General features: G+C 46.5%; 1 protein-coding gene and 1 long non-coding RNA gene across 3 annotated transcripts; both read right to left on the reverse strand.

Moving 5' to 3' along the window:
• Positions 1-7,237: 7,237 nt before the first annotated feature.
• On the reverse strand, positions 7,238-8,636 carry lncRNA:CR45613 (long non-coding RNA:CR45613). The gene has a single exon (NR_123940.1). It is a non-coding gene; the product is annotated as a long non-coding RNA:CR45613 (long non-coding RNA).
• Positions 8,637-9,179: 543 nt separating this feature from the next.
• CG15059 (uncharacterized protein) lies at positions 9,180-10,146 on the reverse strand. 2 transcript variants are annotated; one of them, NM_167611.3, is made up of 2 exons: positions 9,796-10,146; positions 9,180-9,732 (listed from the first exon to the last, which is right to left on the reverse strand). In NM_167611.3, exons 1-2 carry the CDS (start codon positions 10,075-10,077, stop codon positions 9,571-9,573), a joined length of 444 nt encoding a protein of 147 aa, NP_728153.2. In that variant the 5' UTR covers positions 10,078-10,146; the 3' UTR covers positions 9,180-9,570. The 2 variants fall into 2 exon arrangements, with proteins under 2 accessions (NP_728153.2, NP_573278.1); NM_133050.2 differs by having other exon boundaries at positions 9,243-9,732.
• Between the last annotated feature and the right edge of the window lie 3,565 nt (positions 10,147-13,711).

Genomic DNA, 13,711 nt, shown 5'->3' on the forward strand with positions numbered 1-13,711 from the left:
ATCCGTGCTCGACTGGGGCCAACTCATCGCGTGTGAATTTGGGCACTCCACTCACTTTACCACATGAGTGGACGCTGCTGTCCCCAGCAGCCGGCAAACTTCACTCGAGCTTTCGGATTTCGGACCTCCAAGTTGCCCGGCTTCGCGTTTGCCGCTCTTACACATCGCGAAAACACTTCCGTTTCGACTTTGGGTCATCAAACAAATAAGAGCGCGAAAGGAAAGGAGGAAACCAAGGAGGGAACTCTGTGTGATGATGCGGTTGCCAAAAATAAATTCGCAATTTGCATAGGCGCAATGGCCTTGCCCCTCCTTCGGTGAGCCCCCCTAGCTAATTGCCATCGAAGAGCAAAAAAATAAAAAAAAAAGAAAAGAAAAATATATCCGACGAACTGGGCATCAGAATCGTCGGCCAGCAGAGCAAACAACAAGTGTTTGTGTGGGTCAGTATTTCAGTATTTCGCTCTGCTTTGGACTCGTTTGGATTGCCTTTCCCAGCAATTGATGAGCAATTAATGTTTTTGTTTTCGCCCGGTTTATCGTTTTTTTTTTTTTTTGGACTCTTCTCCTTATTTTATGTTTTTTTTTTTTGGCCAACCGGAACGGCATTCCGAAGATCTGTCTCAGCCGGCTACCATTGGCAGTGTGATTTCCTTTTTGTGAGTTCTTCAACTCACATTTGATGGTTGTATCAGGGCTTAACCCTACTAGACAACAACACAAGGGTTATCCTAAAGGGTTAAGAGACAGATTTAGTCGCCTAGAGTTAGCTACTTTGTAAACTAAGCTTTGTGTCACTGAACTTTGAAGAGTACGCTCAAAGTCAAAGTCAATTGGATATAGCAAAAACCTTGAGCTAACCCACTTTTCTGGGCTTTTGGCCAAATGCATGCTGCTTTCAACCAAATGAGAGTGTACTTATTTGTATTGTCAGATGTTAGGTCTATGGTCTATCATACATGCTGTGTAACCTAAGCTGCGCCGAAGCTGCAAGTTCCAAGGGATCTTGGGTGTTGCCTCGCTGGCTGTCTCGACTTGCGGCGTTTTCTTGAAAGTGTTCCGTGTCTCGTTATTGAAATTGCAATTCAAGATTCCACACGTACACGTAGCTTCGACATTCCCCCCCCCGGACCACGACCATCCATCCACTTCCAAACGCATCCACTTGATTTACATACGAGCGGGAATGGCAACGGCAACGGCAACTTTGGCTCATAAAAAGCGCGGCGGAGTTGGGTCTTAAAACAACCTGACCATGTCGTGCCTCGCCTGCATTTCTTATTTATTTATTTTTTGATTATTTTCTTTTTCTTTGGTTTTTGCTGGTGTTTTGTTTGGTTGCTTTCTGATTGTTTCAGTTTTTTTTTTTTTTTTTTTTTTATTTTTTTGCACGCCGTCGGCGGCTGCTTCAAATGTCATTGAAAAAGTTGGCCAAAATATGACCCAGAAATCGGAGCGGGATCACCGGGGGCAGGGTCGTCGTCGAGCTGAGACTGCTGGGCGGCTAGAGAAGAGGCATTTCTTGTCTCTGGGGAAAAGTCGAAGTTTTTCCCGGCCCATTGGCTATTTTCCGGCTCCCACAGTCGCTTTTGTTCCTGATTTCATTTCATCAATCTACCCTGTAGATGGCCTCAAATCGAGGGTATATAAACACTATCGGGTCGCCTAATTACTGCCCATAAACACACAAATTATATCTTTGATTTGTGCCCATTAATCATTTGATACTTTTATTTTGCTTTTGGATTGGTTTGAAAATATTTCCGTAAACAAAAGTTGCAGATGAGTCAGGGTTTCCCACATTGCCGAAAATCTTTGCGTGGGTATCATATTGAAAGCTTATCGATTCTAACAAGTCTGAATCTTATCACATGCATGATATGTGTGTTAATTAATTCTTTATAATTGAAAATATAATTTGAAAATTATATAGATTAGATAAACAGATAAGTCAAATAATTAGCAAAGCATTAATATTAGACAAAGGACTTAGTATGAAGATTATACGTATTATTTTATTATTACTATCTATGTGCACCAAAATGAGTATTTCAAATTAATTTTCCAGCTGAATAACGAGAATTTGCCAGTCGGAGTGTCTAAGTGTCTGGCTTATCGTTTCTACTGGTTTTCTCCTTATTTTTTTTATGCTGCTGCAGTGACTGCAATTGCAACTGCAACACTGCCACTGGCGTAGCTGCAACATCGGGAGCAGCTTCTTGTTGTTAATTTGATGTGGCACATGTAATAAGGCTAATGAGGTGGGCCACTGCAACTCGATCAGGGCTTCGACTTCGACCCAGCCCTAGATAGAGGCTACCACACACCCCATGCCTCCATGCCCCCATGCCGCCATGCCACACACGCCCCATGCCACTCCAGTTTGAGGCAGCCTGATCAACTTGTTGTGGCTTTGGTGGCATGCAATGACCACCATCAAAGCCGCACTGAGATCACGTCGTCGCTGTGTTCTGTTGTCCAAGTTGTGTGTGTTGCATGCGCTGCCTGTGTTTTGTTCTCCGCAAAGTGGACAAACGGACGGACATTCGGACGGAGAAACGGACAGACGGACATTTGTAAGTAGCCAAGTGCAAATGTATCGATTTACAGCGCAAACAACTCGCCCAGCAAATGGAGCATCTGAAACGGGAACGGGAACAGTCAACCATCCCAATGGATCGAATGGAGTAGCATCTGCCAGGAGGAGGAGCACGAGGAGGGGGGGGGAGGGGGGACCCCAGGCGGTTGACAAGATGCCAATGCAGCAAATGCGCTTACAATGTTGAAGAATCCATGTCTGGGAAGACGACTGCATACTGAACACTGGTCACTGGTCACTGGACACTGAGCCACTGAACCCAGCCGACAATTAAACAAAATTTGATACAGCCAACTGAACTGTGAGGGGAACGGGATGGGGGTTTTCAGGGTTTTCAGGGTTCCAGGGGTTCGGTTCGGGGTATTAGTTGCATTTTATTTCGAGGTTTTTGAACTGCTGCCGCCAATGTTGCAGCTCTGGAAAAAAGACGAGTCGAGTGTCCGCGCATAATTGCCAAGGGGTTTCCACCTTCGTGTTTTCTTTTCTGTTTACTTACAATGTTTTTTTTTTTTGTTTTTTTTGCTGGCCCACGCGAAAGGAGATTAGGAGGAGTGAAGGGTCACCACCTGCCCTAGACCTGGTCATTTAGCAATCAATCAATTAGTCAACGGACTGCCTGGCTAACTTATCTCTCCGCTGATCACCACGATTATGATGATGATGACGATGATGATTCAGATGTTTCCATTGGCGTCAATCAATAAGCGGCTAATTAAAATGAATCCTAGTTCCCAATCCGAGTTGGCTAACTGCAGCCAGACGAAGCCGCTTCCGGAGATTGAGGGGGACTGGCGATGGGGCTTCTTGGTGCTTGGGACTTGGAGCTTGGCACTAGGGTAGCAGACCATGGCCAATTATAACCATGGCAAAGCGAGGCGTTGTGCCAAAAATAAACGCGGCGCACTCATCGTTTCCTAATAACCCAATTAAAGACCGTGCGAACGACCTACGCAATGAACTTGGCCCCAGGTGAGACATGCGTCATGCGTAGATGACGCCACAGAGTTAGAGAGTGGAGTTATATTTGGCTGGCAACATGGCGAAAAAAAAAGATACGAAAAAAAGAGCTTAGCTTTCAAACACGCGCCGCTTCTTTCATGACGTCACAAGCTGCGAAACATCTTGACCCACAAAGCGTATGGGTGGAAAAAAAACGGGTAGTACGACCAGATATTTGAGGGCTAAAAATAAAAACCAGTATTGGCTGGAAAATAATCAATAGCCCCTAATGAACGCGGAAAATCATAGCTCGTCAAGATCACCGGATCGTGTTGGTTAATCCCTCCTAACCAATGGTTGACTATTTTTAGAGCGTGCCTATAGCACATAGTTTCACAATATTACCTATCGAATGGCGCTGGAAAATCCTAACCTAAGTCAAGTTGGAATAAGTTAATGCAAAAACCACCAGCTATTCCGTTCCGTTCAATTCAGTTGCATTCAATTCATGGCAATTGGCAACCAGGCCTACTTGTTTACAGCCCAACCCCCTATCCACACACCACACACCGTTCCCATCGCCACCCGCAAGCACCACTACAATAGAATTTCACAATGTGCAATCACTATCTTCGAAAACCCCCCAAGATCACCCACACTTAGGTTTCTTGAAATCGCGCCAGCTGACGTAGCCGGCTGAAAACATGAGCTGTCTCATGTCTCTCGCGGAATTGTGGGGTAAACATCGATCGGCGACCTTTGTATATCACAGCTGTTGGGGCAAAAAAACAAGGGAAGGGGGGGTGTTGCTGTTTGTGTAGTGGAGGGGCAGCTCCAATGACGTCAAGGCACGCGACTCGCATTTGTTAATTGGAAGCCCGCCGCCAGGTGAGATGCCAACTCAGCGAGCGCAGCAAATCGAAGCCCCCGCAAAAAGCGCCGAACGAAATCGGAAAATCAGAGTGCGCCGTGTGTGTCGCTAAGCGGGGCAACCACCTGATGAGTCAGCCGCACCGCAGCACCACCAGCTCGGTGGTTACGAGCATATTGGTATTGATACAGTGGTAATTTGTATCGGTGGTTATCACGGGAGACACGACTATAATACGGCTGGCTACACGGCAAGAAACAGGGACGGGCTGCCAGTGCGGCAATCGCAATCTAATCGAAACACACTTCGCGTGCGAAATTGTTTGGTAGGAATGATGATCATGGGACCAAATGATTATCGGCAATAAAGCAATTTCATTTTGCACAGCGACCACGTTTATTAGCTGGTTAAATATGTATCATGAAATACAATTTAATGTATTGAAAATGCTCTTATTAAAATGATCTTATTAATAAGGTTTTGTTTTTGGCACAATCTGGGTAGAGAACTTTGTGCCCTTTGAATACAAAAATTGAAAGTGAAATGAGCTATACTTTATAATTAAACTGCTGTTAAAAGTTCATCGTGTAAAACTGCAACAAAAGTTGCTGCAATTATATCATACCAGACCCACCCAACATAATCGTATCTTCGTATTTAATCCTTATTTTCTTAATGCTATTACGTTTAATCCAACAAAGATTTCCTGATCTTAGCCGGAGAACTTCTGGTGTGAACTTATACTTTATAATATCTATTTATATCGTTTATAACATACTGACATACTTGCATGTTGAATGAGTGCAAGCTGGTCTTATCTTATCGCCTTACTTTTCTCGCTGTGCAGCGGACACAAATGCGCCACCTGTTGCTGATGCAACAAGGTCGTCCGGTGTTATCATCGCTGCTCGTCTTATCGCAGCAACACGCCCCCGTAACGGAGGCTCGTCCTATTCCCATTCCCATTCCCATTCCTATTCCCAATCCCCTTTTCATCCACATTGCTTAATTAACTTATTTGACATTTCATTTACTCCCAGGCGCAATAAGTTTAATTGGGCAACACGACAATCAATTGCAAATGCCAAGTGCCAAGTGCCGAGTGCCGAGTACCACTGCCAGGTCATAAATCGACGCAATCCGCATTCAATCTATTTAATTGTCGCCGCTGACGCACGGTCACAGGTAGGCCATAGCCGGTGATAAGTGGATGCGTCAATCTGGAATCTGGAGCGGATGGGGCACTTCCGAGCTAGCCCCTGGTAACGGTAACGCAACCTTAGGCTACGCCAACTGGCCAAACATCCAGCCATCCGAACATCCAATCATCCGACCAAGGCTAAGGTCAAGAACACTAACAAATTGGTTCCTGATAACGGGAGCACTCGAAGTTTTAATCGCTGGACATGAATGGATGGCTACCAAATTTGGATGTGCCGACATCATGCCCCTAAAAATGGTTAACCTAACGGCAATTTCGAAATGGAAAGCAATCGAAATGGCGACACGTATCTGTATCTCGACTAGGGCATTTCATGCCCACGGCAAACGCATTCCAAACTCTTTCATACCATTCCATTCCATTTGTATTTTTGTGTTTTTTTTTTGTTTTTTGGCATTTCGCGGCCTGATGAAATATAAACGGGGTAACAAGAAGTGAGAACAGAAGAGCGGTCATAAATAAGCGCTTTGATCGAAATCGGATTTTTGGCAAATACTGCGCTCTGCTTTTAATTTGTATGCATAAATAATAATTATGAGTGTTTCCCGGAATCATTTGCAAAAGGGTTGCAGTATTGGATCATCATCGATCGATGGATCGATCGATCGATTTGCTAAACTAGGGTTCTGGGAATGCATGTGGGCGTCATCGAGCTGACTCAGTATGAGCTATTCTGGTGCTCCTGGCTTCCCAGGAGCAAGCCATTCCCCGAGTCCGGAGTAGATAAGCGCCTTTGAAGTACGAATACAAAAAGATACAAATGATATCGGGCGCATTTCATTTCAAATCCAATACAGCTGCTCAACTGGAAGCCGCCTTATTGAATCTAATCATCTAAAAATGATATGAAATTATGTTATAAATATTTTATGACCCCCAGCAGCAGCAACAATAACAACAATAACAACAATGGATGGGGCCAATCAAGCGACAACAACAGCAGCAACCACATAAATATCACGTATTTTAACGCTGTTTTCGGATCGTTTTCTCATTCTTTTCTGTATTTTTTTGTATCTTTTTTTTGGTGTTCGTTTGTGGCGGCTTTTGCTGTTAATCATTTTGTGGTCTCCACCATTGTTGTTGCCGTTGTTGTTGTTGTTGCTGTTGTTGTTGCCGGTATCGTCGAGTTAATCTTGTTAAAACAAACCGTTTCAATAAATACAGCGATAATGCAATTTTAATGCCATTAAGATGAGCACCAATTATGGCCAGCACCAGAGAATCAACTATGGCCAGCTGCCCCTTGTGCTCCCCGCGATCCTTTTGGGCCCGTTTCATTTCATCTTTGGCCGCAGAATCATTTGCGAATCCTTAAAGCGGCGACGGCAAAAGTTTTACATCCCAACCCACATGATTATCGAGCGATACCCTAACTTCTTGAAGGGTATAACCCATGGAGATCTTTAGTTTGAGCCTTTAAAGCTTACAATCTTTTAAATGGTAAATTCAATAATATTTTATCAAATTTATATCACTAATATTTCTTTATAGTTATAATATAACAATTTATATATAGAATTGTTTTCTGTGCATCAAATATACATATCTGACACAATATCAAAGTATATCATTTTCAATTGTGTAATTACTATTTATTTTTTTTAATTAACTTATTCACAACTTTATTTATAAAAATTCAGAATAGGTGGTAAAACTATTTAACTAGAAGGTATTTATATTAAAAACTTGAATGGTAACAATACAATTCGGAGACCTTGTGGCAGGACATTCAGCAGTCGGCGCGTCAGCTGGAACGCTCTTCCTCCTGACTTCGCCCCATCCTGCTCCATCTCCGGACTGGCTTGATGAGGGGTTTCGGGGATTTGGGGAAACGTGGTTGGAGTGGAGCACGGGCGGATCGGGGCTGAGGTCTGGGGAGGGGGCTTGGGGGATCGCCTGGGATCGCTGCCATATCCATCTCTGGTGCGTCTTGTGCGCAGGCCGCGCTTAATCCGCTGGCCGAGTTTGACAGACTCCGCGAGGGGGCGGTGGGGCAGCGGATTGTTTTTTATTGTTTATTTAACATTTCTGCGCTTTTATTTCGCGCTGTCCGCGCTCCATCGCCCCGCCACCGCTCCCTCTCCGCTCACTTCTCCGCCAGTGTTTGTCCATCGAACGGATCGCCGGTCTCGCTTTGTTGTTGCTGTTCCTTGCATTTTCATTGTTCTTTATGATGCTCATTTAAAATTCAAGCTTTGTTTCATTAAGAAACACGTTCGTCCCAGTCCCAGTCGCAGGCCCCAGTTCCCAGTTGCCCCGATCTCCTGCTCCCCTCCTGGAATCACTTCTCCTTCCCATCCGCATACTCATTCTCCTCCTCCTCCTCCTCCTCCTCCTCCACCTCCAGTTCACCGATCTTGGCCATTCCTGGGCCAGCGCCAATTTCGACATTAACGCCGCCGACGGCGCTACGCAGCTTGTTAACGTTTTTTAATGCCCCGATTCAAAGGTTAACAATCAGACTGCGACTGCGACTGCGGCTGGGAATGGGAATGGTACTGCGAATGGATATGGGTATGGGCATCGGCATGGGTATGGGATGTGGAGCGGATGACGGCGGAGGCCATTGATAAGCCGGCGCTCATTAAAGATGCCAGGAATTTTCACAGCTCTCCGGCGAAACAAGGCCCCCGGCCCTCCTTCGCTCATTCCGTGCTAATCCCGCGAGCGTGTCAAAGGGCCCTCGACTCCTGCCCTCGTCCTCAATCTCAACATCATCCTCATGCCACAAAATGTGCGATCCTTACAGCTGCATCCTTGCCATTCTCTCTTTCTTTTTTTTTTTCGATCCCCTGGCAGCTGAAACACTTTGGAGGTCGAACGAAAATGATTTGTACAATTTTGTAGTACATAATTGATTTCGTTGAGTGGACGAGATTGGAATCAACAACTAGGGATTCGGATTGGGATCGGGATCGGGATCGAGGGCGTTTACCACCAACCACCAACGCTGGTGGTCAAAGTTCGAGTGGATCTGGAGCAGGGCACCTGTTATAACTGGCCATAACTACTACGATCACCCAATCTGCGCCAGTCTAATAGCTCAATTCGCAGTCCCATAAAAGCCAAAAGGCCAGGCCAGGCCAGAACAGACGACCAGCTTTGGATATCCATCCGTCCATCCATCCATCTTGGACACTTGGACTCTCAGGGCGAGTCGTAAAAATAAAAGTCATTGACTCAATTTTGGAAATGCCTCACACACGACGAAAGCGAACATAAGCCGCACTCCACCGCCGAAATAAAAAAGGGGCAGAAGGCAGAAGGGGGGCGTGCCAGCAGGCGCTTGTGATTATCCTTTCGCACGTTCGGCGTTGCTTAACAAATCATAAATATGGCCCGGGCTCTGTTATTGATGGTGGTCGCTGGACGCAAAGGGAAAAAACCACAGCGCTCAAAAGAGTGGGCAACAACAACAGCAACGGGGGGAGCAAAAAAAAAAAAAAGATCAAGAAACGAGAACCAGGTTTCCACCTTTTTTATGGGGGCCCCCAGCTTGAGTCCAACTGGACGACCAAGAGCAAGAGCAAGTCCAAGTCGAAGTTCCAGCACCACCTCGCCCCACCAAAGGCTTCAATCATTTAATAAGCGCTGCCTGCCAGGTTGTTGCTTGTTTGGGCCACGACAAAAGAAGCCTTCCGCCATGTTATTAACTTATTCATAACAATAACGAGAGCAGCACGGATACTGAACGACGGACGGGGCAACACCTCCTCCTCTTCCTCCTGGTAGTCCACATCCTCCTGCTGCCCCTTCAGTTGTGTGGGATATAAATTCAGTCGTTTCTGGGCTATTTCCACAGAGACATCTCAAAGAGAACCCTACCAAGCCTTGCACTGATCTATCTATACATATCGTAGATCTCTGCCAGGCTTGGTAGTGTATCTCTACAGGATATCATGCCTAACTACTTTGACTGATCTTGGAGCAGGATCCTTACGGCTCAGGACGAGACAGGCTAGCGCTGAAGATGAGACTCTGCCTTCTTTCTGGCGATGGCAGTGGAGTTGGAGCAGGCATTGGTCCCGACTGCTTTCTGGGTGTGGAGTTTTCAACTTGGAGGATTTGGCAAAAGGTCCGGGTCACGACGAGATTGTTCTGTGGGGGAGATAGCTCATTCAGCGGTCGTCCAGTCAGTTGGATTGCAGTACTGCTACTCACCTTTCGGGATTGCGGGGACAGATTTATCTTGGACCTACCCAGCAGACGACCCATTTCACAACCCATTCTGCCCAACGGACTGATCCTAGCATCTGCATTTGCCTGCTCCTCCTCGGTTTGACGCCGCTGATGGAGCAGCCACTGCGTCCTGGGATCCTTCAAGAACTCATCGTTGTGGATGAGCCGGTCCAGCTCGGCAATGCCGCGACACAATCGCCGATGGTGGCTCAAACAGCGAGCCAATCCCGCGTTCACCCTGCTGATTACTGACGAATTTGGCATTCTATTGCAACGAGATGGGGAATGTGTTGTCTTAAAAAAAAAAAAAAAAATCACAATAGTTGTGGGGCTCGCAAGGGCTCTTTTCAAACGTTCTCAGCACGGCCTCCCTGATTGGATGGGGGATTGGGGTTGGCTTATGATGGAGCTCCAGCATATTTGAGCTGTGAGTGTGCCGAGTATTATGTCAGTTCATCAATCAAACGCACCGTCGCCACAATGTCGATGATGAGTTATGATCTGCACAGAAAGCGCTCTCAAGAAAGAAACAGGACAAGTCGGCGATATGTGTGCATGATGTAGGGTTGATCTGCTGGGCAGAAGGGTTCATTACGCTGATTGCTGTGGCAGTAATAAAATCTTATTGTCTTAATAATTCGAGTGCTTAAATTTCGAACACAATGCCGGTAAACGGATTTGAGATGCTCGAGAGAACAGGACTCTGGGATGCCCTAATTGCTGGCACTCAACGGGGAGAAATGCGTGTGTGTGCTAAAGTCACGACTTATCATCAGACAATAAAAGGGAAGCCAAGTGAGCGACACTTGATCTTTCCTCTATTCCTAGACCCTTATACCCATTTCCCATTCCCATATTCCAGTGCCTATCACCTACCTATGTGTGTGTACTCGTACTCGTCTATCTGGGCTGGCCCATCTCTGCTTAGCTGCGTTTTGGCCGCAATTTATCACACGCCACTTGTAGCCGGTTTTTTGATCTAATAAAAACTGTCAAAACGTTTGCAGGATGCTGGGAAAATATTTACACGGCACACAAAGTGCCAGAAAGAGAGCGTGCGAATGCGAGTGCGAGTGCGAGGTTAGCGTGAGGGAGAGGTAGAGAGGCTGAAAGGGATGGGCCCGGCCCGAAACAGTTAGCAGCGAACAAAGGGCCCAAAAGGATCAGAGATCGAAGATCAGGACATTGGGCGAGCAACGCAGCAGCAGGTCAAGACTTGGGCGGTATGACACATCAGGAATCAGCCTCAAAGATTTAGACATTAAAGGACCCACACAGCTGATTGTCCCGATCCTGATCCATGGTGTTTCTACGCTTCGGCTGTCTATTGAAAAGATGAAAGTGAATTTCCCTTTTTGGGCAGCAGCAGCAGGAAAATGCTCTAAGAAAAGAATGCCATCCAGTCGGTCAATTGAAATGAAATGAAGTGAAATGAAATGAGCGGGGAGCGTTGAGCGTTGAACGCTGAACGCTGAAGAGTTCTGGGCGGCCCCTGCACGTTTAGCTATTTTTATGGAGTTCCCGGGAATTGTCGCTGGCTCCGTCTACATGGTCGACACCGACTGCTCCTCGTTCTGTCGAATCTCGGAACGTTTCTATTAACACGGCCCCGGGGCATTGTTGGGCCGCTCTCGGGATCCGTTTCTACTTTGCCGCCAGTGGGAAAAGTCGACTCGTCTCGACGGCGATTGAAACTGAAACTGTCAACGCGCCGACGCCAAGTGGAGAAAAATGTCACCAGCGTTGCGTAGTTGAGTGTGGTAGTAGTGAGACGTCATTTCGGCGAGCATTTCCTGTCCAGTCACCAGTGGAACTCCCCCATCTCCGTCAGCATCAGATTCTCCCTCCCATTCGCGCACATTGCTCAATGTCAGGGGTTGCACAAGCGAAGAAGAGACGCGTTGACCTTGCCGCCGGTTTAGTAGCCGCCAAAGGGGAGCTTAGCCAAAAAATAAGAGGGAAAAGATACAATGAAAACGCCAAAAGGTCTTTGGGGCCTTGCGAAACGTGGCGATCGTAAAAAACGGTTAAGCACTTGATTTATGGGGTGTTATAAGGTGTTAGACCTGCCCAGGTACGACTAAGATACAAAGACAAATGCAGATACCGATACAGATGCTGCCACATCAAATGCCAGATGAGAGTGCACAGGCATCTTGAAAGCCGCCCGATCGATCTACTGTTTAATGTGTAACAACAAAGAAAAGAGTTTAAAAGACCATAAGATCCATAAGGAAATTTTCAAATTAAATTTCAAAACCCTTTGAAGTCTGCGAGCGCTCTAGTCCTCTTTATATATATAACTATATACCACAAATACTTGCTTGAAGAGACTTCTGGATGCAATAATTTGAGTAACTCTTATCTTCCTTCGACTTTTGCCTATGAGGGGGGGTCTAGCTATGAAATGATCCCCCTGGCATTGCATAGTTCTAGGCTTGGCGGGGCTAATTTTCAAGGGAAGCGTGTCCGATCGCCACGGGCCTTCTTATCGCCACCCAGTCACGTCGCCGTAATCGGTTGATAAGCGCAATCAGCGCCTAAGAGGCGGCAAGGGTTCGCATCGCGGGACTCGGTGTCGGAATCGGAATCGGATTCCGTTTCAGTTCAGGTTCGCTCGAATTAGATATAATTAGGTGCGAGTGCAGGCAGGCGCGGCAATCGGAAATCAACAACAGCAGCAGCAGCAGCGGCAGTGGCAGTGGCAGGAGCAACAATAACCACAATGATGATGGCCACAAGAGGAAGTTAATCCGTGGCCATAATCGCAGCATAGCGCCACAGCATGAGGCAACCTCGGAGTGCCACTTCCTCGCCCCCTTGTCCACACGCCCTCGTCCACCGCCAGAAGAGGGGCTCCATTGAAGTGTCAGCAGTGCCACACATCGCTGGGTTCCCCTCTGTGCGTCGGCGAGGGTGTCTCCGATGGTAATCTCGGCCTGCTCTACTCCACGCTACACTGCAGATGCACACGGGTCCACTGGCCATGTGGGGTATGTTAAAGCAAAACTTTAAATCATTATCTTCTGAATGTAAAAACTGAAAATGAGCTTGTTTGCTTATCAGCTATATTCAATATCAATTTTATCAAAGTTGGAATATGGCTCCATCTTGGGTGCTAAATCTAAATTTTAACCCTAGTGCACTTAAACCTTGAAATACCTTACTAAAATATATATTTTTCTATATATATTTATATTTATTTGACCCTTCTAAAAATCCAACTAAATATTTAAAAGTCAGGGCATTTGCAGTGCGATCTCAGCTGCAACCGACGATGGCCAACTCTTGCAGACAATGCCAATATAAATATTGTGTAGCACTTTAACATTTAACAATACAACGGCAGCAGCAACAATAACATGCGATAGCTGCAACAACAACTGCTCAGAGCCATAATAAACAAACAATTACGGTTTCATTTTGTTGCAGTTGCAGCCCGGCAGTGGAAGTTGCTGCCTGGCCCTGGTATTGCAGCAGTTGCAAGTCTCCATATTGGCTAGCAGTGCCACTTGGGCCTGCCCCGCCCCCGAATGCCCCACCAGGGGGCACTGCTCCGCAGATTGTTGCAGCAACAGCAACAGCAGCAGCAGCAGCAGCAGCAGCAGCAACAGCAGTTCTTGTGGCATTTTGTGCGACTCACACAGCAGGGAGTCAAAAATTTCGCACAAAGGCTCGAAAAAGCCACCGATAAGAGAGTTGCAACAATGGCACTGCAACTGCAACAGCAATAACTTTGGCCAATCATGGGAAGCAAATCGTTGTTGCCTAGCAAAGGACGAAGCTCCAACTGCAACTCACTCTCACTCCTTGGGGCTCGGTGCGGATTTTTTTCAGCTCGCCAGTTGTCTAAGGCGAACTAATTGCGGGCGGCACTGATTACTCATACGCCCCCATG

This window comes from Drosophila melanogaster, chromosome X, assembly GCF_000001215.4.
Source record: "Drosophila melanogaster chromosome X".
Lineage (NCBI taxonomy): Eukaryota > Metazoa > Arthropoda > Insecta > Diptera > Drosophilidae > Drosophila > Drosophila melanogaster.